General features: G+C 47.7%; 2 protein-coding genes across 6 annotated transcripts in view; one reads left to right on the plus strand and one right to left on the minus strand.

Moving 5' to 3' along the window:
• Window positions 1–21108, minus strand: part of DOCK1 (dedicator of cytokinesis 1) — a 466830-nt gene that overhangs the window by 224359 nt on the left and 221363 nt on the right. The gene's annotated exons all lie outside the window — the stretch shown is intronic.
• The window catches only part of INSYN2A (inhibitory synaptic factor 2A), a 56999-nt gene that overhangs the window by 586 nt on the left and 35305 nt on the right, over window positions 1–21108 (plus strand). For 2 of the 4 annotated variants that reach the window (XM_037011231.2, XM_037011230.2), the window contains exon 2: window positions 18579–19752. In XM_037011231.2, coding sequence (XP_036867126.2) covers window positions 18584–19752 — 1169 coding nt within the window. In that variant the 5' untranslated portion in view covers window positions 18579–18583. Of the gene's footprint in view, window positions 1–2; window positions 19753–21108 lie in introns of those variants that run through there. The other 2 variants (XM_017650442.3, XM_073240132.1) reach the window with 2 other exon arrangements.

Raw genomic sequence — 21108 nt, forward strand, 5'->3', positions numbered from 1 at the left:
GCGCTTGGCCGCGGGCACCGCACCGCCTGGACGGGCGCGGACCCCGGCTCGGGCGCTCGCGCCGCTCCCGCACGGGCTTCGCGGGGACTCGGCGGCGCCCGGGGCCGGGACGCGCCGGTGCGGGCGGGAGCGGACCGGGCGGCGGGCGAGGTTACGCAACTGCATGTGGCACGGCCGGGTCGCCGAGGGGCGTCCGGCAACTTTGGCGGAGGAGCGGGGCTGCCTGTCGGCGCTGGCGGCTCCAGGCGAACGCCACGGCCTCGCGAGCGCCCGCCAGCCCGGGCCGGGCAGACCCGGGGGCCCCGGGGGCGGCCGTGTCCCCGGCACGTCTCGAGGTTTTCAAGTATTTCCCCAACTAAAGCGAACTGGCAAGTACGGCTGATTAACTTCGGGGGGATGAGACCGAGCAGAGGGGCCCTGGAGGAGGGCAGGCGCGAGCCGGGGCGAGGCAGCTGCCCACGTGAACTCCCCGTTTCCTCCCGCGGCGCCCGGGCTCGCCCGGGTTGGCACCTTCCCGAGGCTGCGGGCGGAGGTCGGCGCCCGCGGGGCTGCGGGGCGCTGGGCATCCCGCGTCAGACCCGGACAGGCGTGGGAACCGCACCTCGCCGCAGCCTGGGCGAGCGGTCTTGGGGCGGGCGAGGGCAGGAGGGAGGCGGGAGCCCGCGGGCCGGCCCGGCGCCGGGCAGCGCCTCGAGCCCAAAGTCAAAAGCGAGGGTCTGCGTCTTGCTGGTCATGCTCGGGGTTCCCGGCTGGCATCTCCATCGCTGGGATTAAGAGCCTGTCCCTGTGACCTCAGCATTCTATTCTACTACCCAAAAATATGCCAAAGGGAGATGGAGTTAACGATAAGGGGATGGCACGAGTGGGGGAGGAGGCGCTTCTGGAGTAAATAGGGGAGAAAATGGGTGCGTTTGGCTCCTCTACAGAGTAAGGCTTCCGCCCTGACCCCCCTCTCCTGCTGCAGGTCTGTGCCTTGGGGGCTGGAAGCCCATTCGGGCTTCTGAGCCAGAGGCGGCAGAGAAGCACTTTAATTTGACCTTGTCTGCTTAGGCGCTTCAATTCTGGGGACGCATCCCGAGGTGAACTGGCAGGACTGGAAAGGAACTTCGGGCTACCTTGCCTTGGCTAGGAACCCGCAGCATCATTTCACAAGACTACAGCCCAAACTAGCAGAGGGTGGAGGGTGTGCGCTTGGAGATTTTTCCGTGGACAAGGACTTGCTGGGGGGTTACCTTTCCATTTGCCAGTGGGGGCTGTCAAGGTTACAGAGCTGGGGACTTGATTGAAAAATTACCACCCAAATCACCTGACCTGAGCCATTCCCAAGGAGTAGTACACATTTGAAAATGCTTTAGCCTTAAGTAAGCTTATGCTACAGATGGAGCAGACGGTAACCAGCATTTAGCTTTGCAGAGGTGCAGTGCTGTTTTGGGCTATTCACGGTGTGCTACTGATTATATTCATATCCTGTGGAATGTTACTTTTCAAAAAAAAAGTTTGTATTTATCTTTGACATTTTTTTGCAAGAATGATTAGCAAACCTACACAGGCAGCTCCAAGGAAAAATGGAAATCCTGCCATCTGCATGCCTCACCAGATATTAATAATTTACTATCCATGTTTACTACTTACATTAGATGGCACTGCTACTCATGAAGGTTTTATTAGAGACGCATTTGGATAAAAAATGTGTAGCACAGCTATCACTAATTGCATGATTTTGCATAAATTATGTTAGCTACACAGAGTTTTTCTTCACTAAATTCATCATTTCCTTAAAGATAGAACAATTCAGTTTAATTTCTTTAGGTAAATGAAAGCCCTCTACTTAAAGACAGGATGCCCTTGGAAAGCAAAGTATGCCTTTAAACTTGCCATGCTTGCCACAACTTCCTTTTTTATTATTTGTATTATTGTGATTAGGACGTTGAGCTTGTACTAAAGCAGGCCCATTATCCTTTTGAGAAGCACAACTACTGATTAAGGAACACGCTAACAAGGTAAAAGCTGAGAGCCCTATTTGCACCAAGAGCTGTCAAAAGGCCCAGCGGCAAATGGGCTTCTCTGTGACTGGTTTGGGGGCTTCTCTGTTCTGCCCTGTTTTCCCCATGGGAGGATAGGGAATATTTTGTCTTTTGTTTCTCCCTCTGTGGAGGAAAAAATAATTAATATGGAAACACTTGTGCGTGTAAGGCATCAGTCTACCAAGAAGACGCCTACACGTTGAAATAAACAGACGAAATAAAAATGATTATCAGAACTAACAGTTGATCACAGTGGAGCAGCTGGACAGATGCATTCACTTGGCTAAACATTTGTATTCTCCTGGCTCCCGAACCCCATGGCTGTCTCATTTAGAGAAACTACTGCACTCCCTTGTATGGGAAGCAGATTACTTATGTTGGGGACAGGCTGCCTCTTAGGGAGTAATGATAGAGAAATCACAGCTACACTGCAGTGTGACAGCCCTGTGGACTGGCACCAATTTAGGAAGGCAGGGACAGGTCACCAAGAACTTTATTCTAAAGTCCTGGACTAGCCCACTGGACACCTGAGCAGCTGCATGTCAAAGCTGCTCCTAAACCCATCAGGGGCACCCAAGAAGCTTGGGTAACCACAAAAATCATGCATATTTGAGGCAAACCACAGTGATTTGGGGAAAGTGAGGTTATTAGGCCTTCCCAGACAAAACCAGCATCGTCATTTTAAACAACTGCTTTGTAACTATGAAGACCCACACCCACATCCCTTCCCTACTGTAGTTCCACTGAGACTTTATTCTCCAACATGAAATGAGCTCACGTAATTTATGAAGCAGATCCTTTTTAGTCTCCTCACATATTTGATTTTAATATTTCATAACATTATGGAGTGCCTTCAATATTTTAAAGAAAAATTTAATATGATTGATATTACATGACTTTTATTACCATGAAATTCACACACAAACATTTGGATAAGTCTTTATCCAATATTTGAGCTAATGTATAATATAAATGTAGCAAAACATCAAAACTTTTCGTTTATTTTAAAGTGTATTTTTCTTATACGTTAAGGACAAAATAGAGATTGAGCACCAAGTTGTGGGGTACCTGCCCTGATTCATATAAACAAGTTGTTTAGACATCTCTGTGATCTCATGTTAAGCAGTAAACTATACAATGTATCGGTTTGAACCTTTGAACCACAATATAATAACCTAGCTGTTTTAGATCCTGAGGCACTAAGGTGTCTCCAAGCAACCAAGAATCTTATCTCTCAGATTAAGAAAAACCGTAATTTCAGAGACATTTCCTGGTTCTAAATGCAATTCCTGATATAGGCCCTTGCAAGGGCCCCTCTCTCATAAGCCATCAGGATATTCTGTATGGGTTTGAAACATCACATGGAGCTTCAAACATCACTCACACCATAATGAATATGCTGAGGGATTTTGAGGTATGCAAAGATATTATCAAGTGACAAACTGTTCATCTAAATAAAAACAAAACACTCTAACCTGGTAACTGTGTCCTTCTGCTGAGTGCATATTCCCAGCTCTAACTGGGACTGAAAGAAAATTAACATGAATACAGAAAATCAGATAATATGGACAAGAAGGCAGGAATCATGTTTCTAAATTATAAACTGTTTGGCTAATCCCCTATTTCAAAGGGATTTAGAAAGAACTGAGGAGTCCAAAGTCATTATTTGTGAATATTCCTTTTATAGAGTATAGAACTGATTACTCAAAAGTTTTTGCATCCATAGCCATGCTGTTTTTACTGTCATCTTGCTGTCAGAAAATATGAGCAAGAACGGAACAGAGGGGATACATTTACATGTTGTACGTGCACCCGAGTTACACTATTATGGCCGTGACGGGGGTGAGGAAACTTTTTAAAAAACCCTAACAGCATGGCAAAATTCTGGTTGAAGATTATATTGAGGTTACTATGGAAACTTCCAATTCAATCCTTTTAATGATCCAGCCTGGGGCATGAAATGGAATGTAGTAAACTACAGCATATAAGAGACAGAGGAAGAGACTATGGGATGCTGAAAATATTGCAAGCAACCTTGCAAATGCAAGCTGTTCTCCTCGATACTCCAGAGAGAAAGGGCAGAAAGGGGAGACTGCAGGCCCGGGGCCTCATTTCAGCTGCTGTCAAGGAACCACCATGGCGACATATCAGAGTCACTGCCAGCCCCGATCAAACTGACCAGTCGTTGTGTCTCCAGGCCATTGCACTGGGACTGTGGGTCCTTCCATGCTGGTGGTGCCCAGGGAAGTGCCCTGTGTTCATGAGTTGCCAGTTCCTGTATCTTTTCCATGTGTCCTTAGTGGTCAGACTCTGAACACCTCAGATTATCTGCTTTTTTTCTTTGTGAAATCTGCTTTAAGTGATTTTAGCATCCTTGGAAATGTAGTGAAACTGTAAAACCTGGGCTCTGAAAATGGGCAAGTGGAGAAAGGTAGATTGATAGGCAACAGGGGCCAGGGCCATGCGTGAGTGCCCTAGAGCCAGGTGACAGGTCCTCATGAAGCTCCAGTCCAGGAGGACGAACAAAAGAAAGTGGGAAGCGGAATGACAACAGGTCAAACACCACGTCTCCAAGGGCCTCGTAGAGAGGATGCCTGGCTGGGAAAAAGGTTGAGAGGGAATTCCTGAGCCCAGCACACTCAAATCCCGGAGCTGAAGGCAGGTCACTGGGTGGTCAGAGCAAGACCAGTGTGGGGGCGGGAGACGGGACAGTTGGCAGAGGTGTGGACCGACGATCAGAGAGTAAGAAGAATGGAGGGGGGAGCCAGTGGGGCAGGAACGGCCTCTGGCCACTGGTGACAGGTGGCCATTTATTGTTTTGAACCATCACATACCATTCCTCGAGATTAAGTCTTGGTAGCCAGTGATACACCAGAGAAGAAAAAACAGACCAGTTGAGGGTGTGCAGTAATGGTGCCTCGGGGGACTGGTAGCACTGGGGACGGACAGAAGGGGGCAGCTGTGCGAGAACCGTCTGGGGCGGCCATCCTTTGAAACAGGGCAACAGGAAGAGGGGATTAAGGCTGCTCCCTCCAGCAGAAGAGGAGGGTGAGATAAATGGTGACAGAGAAGTCAGAGAGCCTGAAACAGGGGAGTTTCTGGAGAGATGTGATATCTATTAGAAATGTGAGATTGAGTTTCCAACCAGAAAGACTATTTCAAAAAGTAGTTTTCATCATTTCTTACTTCTTAGAACTTCCATGAGAAATACTTCCTAAGAGAAAAATGGACCAAAGGATTCACAGCACAGATTCTTAAAGGACTAAGAATAATACTAATAACAGGTGCTTACTACATATTTCATGAGACTACTAACAACAAATCTGGTCAGTGATTTTGCTAGAAATTCAGGGAATCCATGTTGGACAACAATTTTTCTCTTTCCTTTCACGTCATGCCTTTTTTTGCAAGAAATGAAAACAAAACATGGGAAGCTGGTAAAAAGAAGTCTTTCTAGAGATGGACAGTCCTTACATGTGGCCATACAGTGTTTAGCCAAGAAAAAGTACCAAAGATTTGGGGTTTTCTACCACCAAACTCTACCTTAGAGTTCCCTTTGGTAAAGATCCACTTATGTAGAAGTTGAGCTCTTAAAGAAGGAATGTGTGTGAGTTTAATGACCTAGTATTAGAGTAAAAAAACAAACCAGAGGAAATGAGAAACTATCTTGCATCAATCAGATAGATTAAATGCTCTTATATCCTAAATGCTGCCATTTTTGGTTGAAAGGAATTTTCACTGAAGTTTTACCAGAATAGTGGAGAGGTAATTGGGTCAAGAAAAACAGAAGATGTCTGTCTCTCAGTCTTGACCTCACATCCCCATTTGATGTCATGACATTTAATTCCATTGATCTTAGTGTCACAGTGCCAGACCTATCAATTTATCACTTCTTTAATTTTAACCAATACCAGAGTGGTGCATACAACTTGGGTTGTTTTTTTTTTTTTCCTTGTTGAAATCACAAGCCACAAATGGCTCCTCTCTTTCTAACCGTGCACTTGCAACTCACAGCTCCGAGTTGTACGGCAAGGAAACATCCCAAAGAAAAGTTCAAACCACATGTTAAGCATAGAGGGTCTAAAATTAAAGAAATAAGAGAAAAGGTAAGTTTCTCACTTTCAAACCATATTTTTTCCATTTGGCGTCTCAGGTCACTGAAGACATGACAACTGCCTTTCTCAATCATTGACTGTATTTGTTTTAGTAGTAGTTGTTAGATTGATGGCTTCATAGCAGTTTCCCATTCCTTGTTTAATTTGTTCTGTTCTTGCTATTTTCTGTCTGTCTTCATATATAATCTTAACTCTAAGTATATTTCTACTGTGACTGCATCCATCATATTTGCTGGTGTGGCAGGAATACCCAGAGGAAGGCTGATGGATGAGACCCCTCCTATGGTGGAACACTGGCTGTATGAAAATCCCCCCAGCCTTGCCAGGCCGGGGAGGCTGGGCAGGCGCTTCTCCACAGGGTGGGGCCAGCTGCTGCGTGAGCTGTAGACAGTGTAACCCAGGGCTCACGGTTCTCAGTGCATCCCTAGTGATCACTTAAATTCTGCTTTGAAGCATTATTTCTGACTCTTAAAGAGTCAGTGAAAATGACCACTTGGCATGCCCAACTTGAAAATAAAAATGTTAACACAACTGTACGCTTTTCCATCAGCCATTCAAGGTTGAAACCTTCTGGGTGGTTTTCAAACATGTTTCTCTGACATAACATGTCCAGTGTCATCCACATGCATACATGTTCCCCAGGGTGCTGTCCCTCTCCACAGCCATTCATCACCAGCCACCAGACACTAAGGCTTTATAAGCCCTGACCTCCTGAGGCCTCATCCCAGACCAGAGCAGTGAGTGCGGTGTGCAAGCCACACAGTCTGCACTGGCACTCCGAGCTCTGCCAGTTACTGTCCTGTGACCGTGGGCACTGACTCCCTGACCAGTGCTTCAGATTCCCCACCTTTATAAAAAGTGGCAACTGCAACATTAGAACATACATAAAGTGCAAAGCAGTGCCTCACCCGTGGCGAGCACCGTGGGAGTGCTGGCTCTTATTATTTATTACCTTTGCTCTCCCAGCTCACACAGCTTGCCCAGGATTCTGGACTGACGCAGGACAGGGCACAAACACTCAAAACCAGGCAGTCGGCCTCTAACCTGAGTTCTTAACAATCCTGTGATGCCAGGAATCACCATGTCAGGAAAAGATGTAGAGTGTGAGAATGCTAACAGGTGAGATTAAGTAACCCTCACCAGTTTGTAAATTCCTACATGGAAAAGCCGGAAGAAAATCATTCATTCAAAGACTGACAATGTACTAAAAGACAATCTCAAACCCCACATCCGTGGAGGAAAAGGCTGCCCCAGCCGTGTATTTCCCAAGAAGGGACAGAAATCTAGACGTTTAACATGCCTAGCCAGAAACCTCAGACGAACAAAAGCGAGCACATGCCCTGTTCCTGCTAAGGACCTGCCAGGTGACAATTTACATGGGATCTGCCACTGAGTGATCAGTCCACACTGCAAAAGACCTGTGTTTTAAACTGTGACAATGACTGGTTACTAACTGCCCTCCTCTGTAGACTGTTACTCTACGTCCACTGCGGACCCACACACAAGGCCATGGAAAAGGGCCCTGCTGGCCACGACTTGGGCTCTGCTGCTCAACACCCCTCTACGAGGCTGAGTCCCAGGTTCATTCTAGAAAAAATGGGAGGGTTGGCATTCCTTGCTTCCCTGGGACATCATTCATTCATCCCTTCATTCAGTCAGTGTTCATGGGTACCTTTTATGTGCCACATGTTGCTCTCTGCTTCAGGGATACAGGAGAAAAGACAATACAGGGGTTGGAAAGAAAAATAAATGAAACAGAACATGTGGACCAGTGGTTCTTTATCATGCATTAAAATGATCTCTGCTGCCCTGTGTGCACCCACTAGAAATCATCACAGGACTGGGGTGGGGACCGTCTCACTCTCCTAGAGAGCCAGGTTCAGGGATGGAGCCCCGGGGGAAGATGCAGGTTTGCCTGCCTCCTGCCTCCCTTCTGATTTTCTTCTCCTATGTGGCTAGAAATGCTTTCTTTAAAAAAGGAAAAAAAAATTTTTTTAAAGGTTCCATTTCTTCCGTATCTATTCTCTCCAAAGCTTCAAGGCCAAGGTATAAAGGGGTCACTTGAGGCTTTGGAAAGATTTGTGTTTTCCCTTTAAAATGTATTTTTAGGATTCCGATGTGCACAGAGAGTCATTTCATGCTCACCCGCACTGCTTACTCACTACGATGGTAACTTTTCACTAACAGACGCAGTCTGTTCCCACTGTTCTTTCTTCCCCTTTCCTACAATCCTTGTGAAGTGAGAGGCCATCAGCTCCTAGGAGTTGCTGGAGAGATTGAGAGATTGAAGCAGAACACAGAAATATGAACGCAAAATATGATTACTCCTTAAATTTAATACATTGTGGGTTGGGGACTTCACGAAACATAAATTGTACTTTGTCCTACCTTGGATGCCCATCCTGATTTTTGTTTTGGCCCAGGATGTACTGTCAGGTTCCACTCTGGATAGGAGGAGAAGGGGCTGCTGCAAATGCCCCATGAAGAGCAGTCAGAAAGCTGACAGCGATGGACTGACCAGTCCGTCCAGACTTTATGTGCCTGTGCCCCAGTGACCAGCGGGCAGCAGGCAGTGCAGTCTGCCTGGGTACTTTCCTCAGCACCACCCGTCCTCTCCTGGGTCTGTCTGTCTGGGTCCCTCCCACTGTCTTTCTCTGTGTGTCCCCATTTCCCTTTTCCTTCCTCCCCATGTTCATCATGACAAATACTAGTACAGAATTATCTCTCTACTGATTTTACTTACGTATAATTTTATATTCCATGTTCTCCCTTCTAAGTAAGGAAAAATGAAAGTTATTTATGTCATTCAAAAACTTTGTACCAAAGCACACACCCCTCTGAAGTAATCTTACTTAAGGTGGGCTCTGGACCCTCTATTGAGTTTTGCTCTGAAGTTAGTGGTTCTTCCAGAGTCTGGGTACAAGGCTGAGATTAGCAGAGTCCATGCTCTAAAATGTTACATTAACCCAAGCAACTGAGATTTTTTTAAAATTAAATTCTTCATTTATTTTGCCACTACCACATCCCACTCCCAAAAAAAAAGAAAGCTGAACGATGTAAGAACAGACCCACTGGCGCTTCCCAGCAAGTCCCAACAAAGTTACTGGAACAAATATACAGTAAGGGCCAACTGTACCTCATGATTAAATATAAAATATGCAGCACTTCCGAGCCATTTATTCACTTTTGTGAGTACGTGGGTCCACTCTTTCTCCATCAGCACAGAAAAAATTTAATGTAATAGTGTATTAAAATCAAACTCAAGATACATGCTCCAAGGTTCAGAAGATGAAGGTCTGGACAGTTTTACTTAAACCAATGAAACTTTCGCTTCCCCTTCTGCTCACCCAGTTCCTGCCTGGGTTTCAGGACACAGTCACGTCCTGCCTGACTCGAGGTCCAGGTGGAGCAGAGAACAGTCCTTGGAAGCCACTAATCCACACCCATCCCAGGCCTTCTGAGACCATCACGGGTGGGGCCGCAGCTGTGAGCATACTGTGATGTGCATCCTTACATTCTTAAGCCAATTAGCAGATATCAAAGGCTGACTGAGTTCAGAGGAGAGGGGGTGCTTAGTAGGACCTAGTCCACAATCACTCGCACTGGTGGGAGAAGAGAACTGAGGACCTCAAGGAGCAGTGACTCACGCCTGAGGCCCGCTCTGTGCGCCTCCGGGAGAAGCCCGCCCTGACTCCCTGACTCCCTGGGAACCCTCTCTCAGCACTCTGTTCTCCCCGTCTCCGCAGTGGTGGCAAGCACGGCAGGCTGGCGTTCTCCACAGGAGCGTGACTTTCCTGAGCTCGCCTCCACATTCCCAAGGACTGGGCCTCCTTTCCCTGTGTGCCCAACACCTGGTAACGGGGCAGGTGCTAGGCCCTGAGTGAGTGAAGGCAGCAGGGAGGCCTGGAGGAGCCAGAGCAGGCAGGGCCTAATGGGACCATCAGGAGACTGTGAGGGACAAAGGAGGGTGGGGCACAGTCCTGGGACATGAAATGCGGGAAGTGAAAGTGCAGAGCGCAGATGGACCATAGTAGGTTCTAGAGGCAGTAAGGGGACCGGGACACAATCCCTGGGCGCTGGTGGTAACCGGTTGGGAGGGGCTTAACTGGGGCTGGAACAGGCAAAGCACCGGCCCTCGTCAGGGGGCCCCGACAGACTCTGCTCTGTCCTAAGCTGGGGCATGGGTCTCCCAACCCCATTGCAAGCCCAGTTCTGTCCTGCATTTAACAAGGGGTGCCTCTGCTCCCCCCTCAGCCCAGGTGAGCACAGCAGCTATGCTCGTGGGTAGAGCGCAGACCACCCCAGGGGTCAGGCCGTTGTCCTGACCACCTCCCAGGGAGGAACACTGAGGCCCCGCAGGCTGCTGCAGGCACTGCTGAGCAGCCCGTGCACAGAGAGACAAACCTTTAAAGACACTAGAACAGAACTCAGAGGGCGTGGGGTGTGACCTCTTATTTTTAAAGAGTAGCTCCTTATTGCTATGCATGGAGAAGAAAGAAGTTCACAATAGCTGTTGGTCAAGGAAAGGATTAAAGAACCAGCTGACCTGGCAGCATAGAAACTACCACCAGGGTGGACACAGAAGCAGGGTCTATTTTAAGGAATTTGGGTGTCAGGTATACAACACAGAGACACTTTCAGTTTGAGTTTCTCACGTCTCACCCATTACTATGAGACACAGCGTCCTGAATGCTAAACCTTAGCCCCAAGTGCACCTGCACTGAGGACCTCTCAGCTGCTACAGGGAATATTCCCTTCGTTTCCATGTCCCAAATGAGTAACTGTACACACACTCTCTGCAGGGCCTAAGTTCTGTCTAGATTGACAGCACCTCTCTTTAGGGTGGTGAACTATCCCTGGGGATCCCCTCATCCCCCATCAGCTGCAACAGAAGGAAAGAAAAGGTACCCCTCCTTCATTCTGGGGGTCGTAACTTAGGTCCTTTTGTCCCACTCGGCTTAAACCTTCCCCACAGTGGGTTTAGCCCAAGAATCAGAGGAGAGACTTGAGAATCCAAACGAAGATAGGCTTTCCACCCTCGACCATGGCTGACAAAATGGATCAGAACTGGGGAGACCACACATACTACCTGTCAGTGACGTCTTATTAGCCTTTGTCCCTGGGCTCCTAGGACTTTAGTTTTTCTACGTTTTGCTGTCCACTTATAAATAGAAGCTGATAACCAAAAAATATATATATATACATGCTCCTTTCTTCCTTTTTATCTTGGCTAAGCTACCTCAGCAGTAAATCCAAGACCTTGCGAAGTCTACAGTTTCGCTAGACCGGGGCAACACGGGAAACGCACTAGGATGAACAATTCAAGGGAGGTCTGTCTGGATGGTAATAGGCGGGCACGCAAACAGCCCTGCCAGAGAGACGGGCAGCATCTTCAACTCTAAATGGTTTCAGTTGCAGCGAAGGGTGATCTCCAAGCAGAAGTCCTGCCCTGGCTGTTCCAATATGGTTTCCTGACAGTCAGCTTCAAAAAAACAGTGGGGAAAACGTACTCTCTTGATGTAGTTATTTTTTTGGAAAAACCAATGTTCTAATTTTAGCTTCAGATATATCACGTGTCAAGCATGCCATTTAGTAAAAAATACATGGATTCATCAGTTAACAGCAAAAAACTCTCAAAGTCCATTCCAGTTTGTACCTGTCTTCACGGGAGTGAGATGCTCCTAAAGCCTAAGGGAAGGCACCTCTTCTGCATTCCACCAACTCTAACCTCCGGGTTTGGGCCCTGGACTACCAGCTGATTGTCATCTAATGGCCTGAAACCATCCAGGCAATACAGTAGGTGGGACATTTGCTAGAAAAGTCTAACGGTACTCAGGAGCTACCGCCAAAACTAGAGCCCTTTGTATCTAATATTTTCTCTATCGTCATGGCTTCAGGGGAGAGAAGCAGGGCGATTTGTTTCTTTTACTAATCTTACACATGGTTTTGGTGGGTGGGTTGTTGAAACAAGTTTTACTGAACTCTTTGGACATTACTTAGCAAAACTAGCTGCTGTTGCAATGAAAATGAATTTTTCACATTCTCATTTGGAGGAGGCTTTCTTTTCCACTTGATGTTCACCAGCATCAAGAAATTTTGTGAATCCCTTTCTACTGATTTAGATCCCATTTGGACAGAGGATGAGCGAACGTTAACGCCAGTATACAGTGAAACTCTAAGAACAAAGTAAATGGAGAAATAAATGAAGAGAGAAGTCTTGTCCACTGAAAGGCCATTTTCTGGGTCTTCTAAGACCTCAAAGTCAAACCATGTCAGGCATGCCAACCAGGTATAAAATGGATGGTTTATTTCCTCTGCTCCCAGGCCAGGGTGAGTCTATGGTAACAGCAATTTATATTGTGTGGCTGAAGTAACTGACTATAGGTTTTCTGTTGACTGAAATGTGCTTTCTGAAATCACAGATATGCATAAACTGGGGCGCACTTGGGATGGTTTTTCTTCTGCACCAAAGCCTGCAGAGAAGCTCCTTGAGGGTCCCTTTTCCCACCTTCCCACTGGAAGGTCACCGGTTCTTAATGAGCCCACTGCAGTATTCCACACATCAAGGGGACGGGATGGGGCTCAGGAGTGTCTCCCCACTTGCCGAACACTGGCGCGGCACCCTCCCTACACGCCTCATTCAGGAGGGGTCTGCTTTCATTCAGATGCTCCGTTTCAATTCTCTTCATCAATGACCTTTGAAGAAGAGAACAAGTATCTGGAAAAATATCATCTCAGTGTATTAAAGGAAATTAAATGGGACAATGAATCTAACCAAGACACCGTCCAAAATCTGCCGGGTAGCTTTGCCCTGAGGAAGGGAAGGCTTCCACTTTGGAAGGGTCTTTCGGTGCCTAGAAAACAGCTCTTCAAGTTACTGTTTCACAACACAAATGAATTCAGGTAATGGGTAAGGTCCTGTCTCACTCCCCTTCTCTCTGAGTGTTAGACAGTGTCTGTTCAATCTCACTACTCCTCCATCCCCAGTAGCCTAATGTCTGGGCATTCCCTCAGCATATGGAATAAAATGCTGACCCAATTAATCTTGAATTCCAGCCAGCATCTTTAACTCCAAGGTGTCTTCAGCAGCGGGAAAGCCACTAGCAAAAAGCCAACAATATTATACAGTTCCTTTCCCACTCCTGGGATGGCTGGCCGGCCTGGTTGTTGCTCTGCACCGACAGGGGACCCTGGAAGGTGTCTTGGGGAGGCTAGCCCTGTCCCCGGCCCCCACTGTCGATCTGCTGTGTCACGCCATAGACAGCACCGTGCAAGGCCAGACTGGAGGCCTCTCCGTCAATGCAGACACCGTGAGAACGGAGCTAATCCAGGGGAGCTCCTACTGTCAGCTGCTGACATCCTACAAAGTTTCCTTCAGACTATCAATGCAGCTGACAGGGCAAATCCATTCTCCTTCTAATTAAAACAGATGGAAATAGCGCCCCCCACAGTGGGTTTTCTCACATATTGATACATCTTCTGCTAAACACTCTCTTGCTCTCCAGTCCAGACACATCCAGATACACATGTATGTGGGCACATGTGCATTCCTGCGTGTATATACATACACACACTGCCACTGTCAAAACTCTGAAATTCATTTTCTTTCTTCATTCAGGGCTTCCTCAAAGCAGTAAAACATGACCTTTGGGAGACGACTTCTACCCAAATTTCATCATTTCTGGGTTTTGCGTATTTATACTTTCCAGAGGCCTGCACCTGTCATTCTGTCTAAGGAGTGGACTGACTTCCTCTGTTTTCTTTTTTAATTGTCAAACAATTTAACGAGATTGCAACTCCCCCCACAAAAATTGGAAAACGGAAGGGAAAATATATCTCTCAAAATGCACTATCTTAATACCACAGTGATGAGCATTGTTGTCCATTTTCTTCCAGTACAGTTTGGTAGACTGCTTTCTTTCACTTAGCATTATTTCATAAGGATTTTTCTGTGATACTAAATAATCTTTATAATTATCATTTTAATGTCCTCACTGAGTGAATGCACATCATAATTTACTTAACCGTTTACCTATTGTTAGGCATTTAGTTGCTTCCATTTTTCACTCCTTTTAGCCAGAATGAACATTTTTATATAAGCTATTAATTTAAAGCAGCATGCAGAGATGACTCTCAATTGCTAATCTAAAAATACAAGGTTTAGATATTTACAAATCACATTGCATTATGAAATTTAATTTGAGGGTAATTATGACATTTACATTCCAAACAGCTCTCCCTGTTCTAGCTCTCCCCGAGCCAGACAGGCACAACCATGACACGCCATTTTCACTCCAAGATGCACAGGCCGGAAAGTTCAAAACACAATTTTCTTACACAAACTTTATGAACTCTCCTGCTTTAGAGCCAAGAGGTTAACTTCAAGAAACCAATCCGTGGTTCTCTGAGGTGACCCAGCCAGGGCAAGCCATCATGGAAAATGCCATTTTGGCATCAAGCTGAGTCCAAAACTCATGGCAGCCCTCAGAGAGTCTGTGCTGCAGGGCCACGTGTGTTTCTGGGCCCGGCTGGAGGTTGCATCTGCACCCAGAACTTCCTGGAAACAAGCCAAAGCAATTGCTCAGTTGAGTTCCAGCTATTTGATGTCTTTTGAAGTTTATCATAGGTCACTTTGGGTTACAGATTTTCCTGGGTAGGGGGTGTGGCTTAATGCATGGGACTTAAAGAGATGCAAGGTGTGGACCACAAGCTGTGTGACTCTCAGCACATTATGAAAAATATCCTGAACATCCACTTCTCAACCTGCAGCTTAAGGGTGACAGTGGTGCCTTCCCTGTGAGGCTGTCCTGAGGGTCAAGGAGAAAATGCAGGTGAAGTGCAGAAGGGCAGGCTAGCCGGCATCTCGGTAGGACACAGGATGTAACGTAAGGGCTGAATGCTGCTGTCACACCGTAACTTATGTACATTCATTTGCTGAATGAACGCACAAAGGGATGAAGAATGAACAAGTCTCCTAGAAGGGTCTACATGTCTTGTGGACTGTCTTCTGTAGAATATAGAAGGAAAAGAACTTTCTTTTCATGACAAAATCATTTTCTTAATGGTAACTGCTACCACTGTTCTCCCCAGTAAACAGTAATACCCTGGAAAGATGTATTCACCATCATATGAAAGTAATTCTTAATGTCCAGGAAAATCCCATTCTGAAGCTTTGTGAAATGACAACCAGCCATCAAAAGAAACTCAGCTTCATCTAGAGCCAAAATAAGTCAACTACAAGAATTCCCTGGTGTCTCTCCTATCACAGGGATTAGGACGACTAATTATATCTACTTTTTAAAAAAATTCAGCAGAGGCAAACTAAACTGAGAAAAAATCCTAAGTATTACCATCATTTTTACAAATAAGAAAATGATTTTTATATACTTAGCAACTCCCTGTAAAACAGAAGAGCTAAGAAATTTGTTATTTTGCCACTGGCAATTAATTCTTCTGATTTGTGTTATTAGTTTGATGTTGGGTCCAAGACTCAGAGTATCTTTCCAAACCAACAGACTGATGTAAGGAAACTATTTCAGTGCAGTTCCTGGCAAATCGTAATGATGAATAGCATGGTAGGACAAACTTATTCAGACACCCATTTTTCAGTAGTGGCAGGGAAAAGGCTGAAAAATTACTAGTAAATTGCTTTTTTAAAAAATGCTCTCTCTTTCAAACTTTCCCCAGTATGAAGGTCTTCTGCAAAATGATGGCACAATAGAGTCTGGCGTACCTGGACAACAAAGGCAGTTAGAGAATGAACAGGAGATAAGAGTGAGGATTAAGATTTAATTTTCGTATTATACTTCCACCGGGTCCCTCGTCTCTCCCACACCAGATCGTTTGTGTGCATCTTTTTAACCTATTGGAATACATGTCTCTGAAAAATACCTAACCTCTGCCCCAGGCAGGGACGCTCAGCCCGGCCACCTTCCGGAACCTGGTTCTCCCCAAATGCAGCCAGGATACCCCATGGAGCTTCAGTCCCTTCTCTACATAAATGCCTGTTTTCAAGTTTCAACCACAGAGGTCTCCCGGTACCCTCAGCGCCTAGCACAGCACAAAAGCCAAAGGTGGCTTGTTCTTGGCCTGCTCTAGACTGACCCCCCAGGTGTGATTGCTCCAGATTAATTCTTTCATCAGAGGACACACAGCTGGGTCGGAGGGTGAGGACTGGCCCCCTGCTGGCTCAGCACAGAGCTGGGTCGTTTCCAGATCCGAGCTTTGGAGCAGGCGCGTTCCAGACCCCCGCCATCTGTTCTTGGTCATTTTCCCCCTGCTCATTCCCAAGCCTTACCTTTCCGGACACACTCTAGCCGCCGGAGGAGGAAAGGTCTAGTGCAGCGGTTCCCAGCTGGGGACGGTTTGCTCCGGAGCAGCTGGCAATGTCTGGGGCCTCTCCAGCTGTCACCCGGGAGGCAGTGCGGTTTCTGCCTGGTGGATGGTGCCCGGATGCTGCTGAGCATTCTGCACGCATAGGACAGCCCCCGGACAGCATCGCCCGGCCTAACACGCCAGGGGTGCCACGGCTGAGAAACCCTGGGCGAGTCTAAACCAAACCCTGCAGAGATGGTTTTTCTTGTCCTCTAACATGATCACCAGTTCATTGTTCTTTGCATAATTGAGGAAATACTTGGATTTTCTCTCAGCCTTTCATTCGGTAACACAAGTGGAGACCCGCAAAGTGCCAGTACCAAGCTGACCTGAGCTAGAGAGGTCAACTCAATGGAGACCCCAAAGCAGGGAGGGGCAGTTCTAGAACATTCTGACGGAACCTCCAGGCTTCCCCTCCCCTTGGCTGGACCACTTCACCTGCCTGTGGGCCTGCAGTCCTAACTCAGTAAGAACAGGGACATGAGGAGGTATCCTGACCCCGTGTTTGTTGGACACCTGGGGTGACAAAGAACAGCATAGACTCACATCAGGCAGAACAGGATCCTCACTCCTGCTGGGATGTCTGAATCGCTGTGTGACGCTGGACAAGTGACAACCCCTTGTGAACTCCAGTTTCCTCCTTGTAGTGGGGCTGGTGGCACTGAAGGTATCAGGTACAGTCCCTGTGTCCCAGCAATGGCACCCAGCAACCCACTCACTCTGACAGCAGCAGCCACACATCTTGCTGTTCCTATAGCACTGCCTTCTGAAGCAGTGCTCGGGGGTTTCTGTGCTGGGTCCTTAGGCTCCCCCAGGGCAGCCCCAAGGCCTGCCACCAGCTGGACTGGGCACTACAGCCTGGGCCTGTTCTTGTTCCACCTCGCTTTGCCTCGCTGGGCACCGGGGCCCTGCATACCCCCTATGCCAGCCATCTCTTTTCTTCTCAAACACAAGGAGGTAAAAAACAAGCATTAACTCACAAACAACATACTTAACTGCATTTTCTCACTTTAAGTCCAACGCTCAAGAAAGTTTTTCCATGTGCAATAAACAGCTGTGAATCTGCCTAATAAAGTGAAGGCATTTTACCCCACTGGTATTCCCCAAGAGGAATCATTGGCCACCTGCATCTTTTTACTTGCATTTAATAATTCAGCCCAAGATGAATTTGCATGATTAACATAAAGCCTTGTGATTTTATTCTCTTTCAGGATTCAAATACTGAAACAACCACCATTGTTTTCATTTTCAGAGGTTGTGATCAAAACACAAAACTTGATTCTAGAATGAATAATTTCTATAAAAAAAAAAAGCACTTTCAAATGCCACTCTCCATAGAATCAAAGAAAAGAGTTGCTAACACTGCCGTTGTATATGCAGGGAAACCCATGTTCTTTTCCTGGCTGGTGTTAACCCATTAGAAGCGAACCACACCTCAAAGATGAATCCTTCGTGCTATTGCCGCAGCACAGCGTGAGCACGTGGCCCTCTGTCCATGGCATCCACGACAGCTCGCGTGAGGGAGATAGTTCAGGCCCTCCTCTGTGGACTCTCTACATTATCTGCTCAGAACCTAGAATCTCCAGTAAGTCTTACGAGAAAACAGCAATTCTCTTGGATCCCAGTAATAGATTAATCATGCCATCCTCAAAAAACAGTAAAAACCCAAACCGAGTAAGCTGCATGTGGAAAACCATCTGCCTGTGAAGTGGAGACGTGCGCGTGAGACGGTAATTTACAAAACAGAAGAGGGAGCATCGCTGGGTTTCTTGATGGATGTAGTAGAACAGGTTTGTCTAATGGGGAAACATGCATTACTATCAAAAGAAATGAGTGTATCCCACATGGAAAAGCAAGCAGGTTTTAATATCTGAGAAGCATTTCAAGCTGTGCCTGCCAGCAATTCTCCGCCTGTCTGATTTTCCTTAACATCTTAGGCCAGCCTCACCTGTTTATAACTAGGAAGCAGGCAGTAGTGGTTTTGGCTACAAGTTGTGCTGCCTGTGTCTGCGTCTGCGTCTGCGTCTTCATCTCACTGACCCTCTGTTGCTGTTTGCTCTTGCAGGAATCATGGTCAGTAAGGAAACCAGCCAGTGCGTACTCTCAACCTCGGAGAGTGAAGTGGAGCCCGCCGCCTGCCTGGCTCTGGAGATGAAATACGCCCTGGATCCCAACCGGCAGATTAAAAAACGGAATAAAGCCCTGCAGGTGCGCTTTAAGGACATCTGCGAGGCACAGAACGAGCAGAGGGACACGCAACTCCCCGCAGGACACCCAGGCGAGAAGCGGGAGGCCAGGCCTGTGTCCTACAGAGCGGCCTACCGCAAATACATGACAGTGCCCGCGCGGAGGTCCATCCCCAACGTCACCAAGAGCACAGGCGTGCAGACCTCGCCAGACCTCAGAAAGTGCTACCAGACCTTCCCTCTGGACCGCACAAAAGGGAACCTCAAAAGCATCCCAGCCGCAGATGTGTTCCAAAGTCAAAACAGTGGGTTTGTAATAGACGTGAAAGAGAGGAGAGAGGAAGAGCCCAGGGAGGGGGCCCAGCTGTGGGCTGCAGGCCGGGTTCAGAAGACAGTGGCCTTGGTTTTCCACTCCGACGAACACGTGAATGCACTGGACCAGCCCACAGGGGTCAACTGTGAAGAGCCGTACAAAATCCGCGATGCTCACAGCTGCCAAGACGCCCCTCGGCCTCCCTCCCTAGAGCCTGATGACCAGCCATACAGGAAAGCAAAGCATGACAGGGCGACGCCGGACTCTGAGGAACCCGCCCCACCAGCCCACGGGAGGGTGTTTAAAACGGAGGTGGCCACCGTTTACACACCGGCCACTGGCGCCAAGACCCCTGAGCCTGCCTCGTCAAACTCGGCCACCACGAGCCAGGGGACTCTCTGCCCGGCAGCCGAGCAGGAACGGAGGAGAGCTGAGCATCTTGATGGGCTCCAGGCACCCCCGGGCTCCTCTGTGGCCTGCTCGCCCCCGGTGCAGTGCCTGTCCCCTGAATGTAGTGAACAGCCCCTGCAGACTCAGGCCCCGCTCGGGGAGGAGGCCCAGCCTTGTCCGAAGGCGGCGGCAGGTGAAGAATGCCAACAAATTGTGCCTCATATGGAAGTGGTCGACCTGAAAGCACAGCTTCAGATGATGGAGAACCTGATCAGCTCCAGCCAAGAAACCATCAAAGTGCTCTTGGGGGTCATTCAGGAGCTGGAAAAAGGAGAGGCCCATCGGGAAGGGTATGTATGCACGCATATTCCTCATGAGGCGCGGCAGGCTCATCACCCCCCGGGTCCATTTGTAGCCCCCAAAGCCCAAGTCCATGGTGAGACTAAAGCCAGCATTTCTGCCAACAGGCTGTTGACGACAGGGCAAGCCCACAGGGGTCACGGGTTGGTTTGTGATGCTAGATTCCACTGCATACACACCTTCCAGATTCACTTGTAGATTAGCATTCATCTGCATGGCATGGAATGCAAATCGTACCTAAGTTCTGAATGACTTGATGGATCTTTGCTTTGTATGTCCTGGGACTAAAGTGTATGATATTGATGAAGCATAATAGGACGCCAGTCCAAAATATCTAATCTAAATAAGAAGCTACTTGCCTCTTAGGAATCATATTATGGAAGAGAAAAGAACTCAAATAGTATTCTGAAAAGTAAGTGCTGACTCATTTGTATTAGATAATTGGAATAACATTTGATATTCAGGACAGTACAATGTCTTATACAATAGACAAAGTTTTTCTTTCCCTACCTAGAACTCACAGAAGCAATGCCTACCCTTAGGTAAGCCCTGTCTGTAGATGATGAGATGTGGCTTTCCTCATGCTTTATCCTGTGTGTTAGGCTGTACAGGGACTGATGCCAGGATAACAGCTCAGACTGTCTAGCATTGATAGCACATTGCTGAACTTTGTTTCCCACCTTTTGGACTTGTAATCGTGGAGCCGCAGATTTAAAAACAAATGACCTAAAGACAGGATGTGAGTCGTGAGCCACTTAGCTAGGAAGGCTTGGGTGGGGCAGGCAGTGTGCTATGCTTATACGGAGAGCCAGCATGGCCCTGGCCCTGTGCCTCTCGAAACAGAGGGAGGCTGTGAGGCCACGCTGACACCCTCCCTGTGGACTCCTGCCCCGGTTAAAGGAGCTGGCAGCCAACGTGAAGGTAAGCGAAGAAATGCACCATCAGGGCAGCAAACCACCAAGGGCCGTTTCGGCAAGAGGACCTTTGTGATTGAGGGGCATGGTGTTTGCATATTGGAAACGCAGGGAGGAAGCGCCCTCTGTGTCCGAGGCAGTGGGAGAGGCGCAGGCCCTGGCCCCACGGCACAGCACCCTGCTGTGGTTCTGTTCTTGGCTTCTGGCTCCTCCAGCTTAGGGCAGGTGGCCCACCTACAGAAAGAGTTGATCCTCAGAGCCCGCCTCCACCTCCTAGTTACACAGTAGTGTTTGCAGATCGGGTATTAAGCAGAAAGAGTTGTAAGCCACTAGCGAATAGTCTTAACAGCAGGTCACTATAACCTGACATCACAGAATGTTTCACAAGGCCATTTTCAGTCTTAGGTTTACATCTCCATTTTCATCCCACTT

This window comes from Manis javanica, chromosome 7, assembly GCF_040802235.1.
Source record: "Manis javanica isolate MJ-LG chromosome 7, MJ_LKY, whole genome shotgun sequence".
Taxonomy (NCBI): Eukaryota; Metazoa; Chordata; class Mammalia; order Pholidota; family Manidae; genus Manis; species Manis javanica.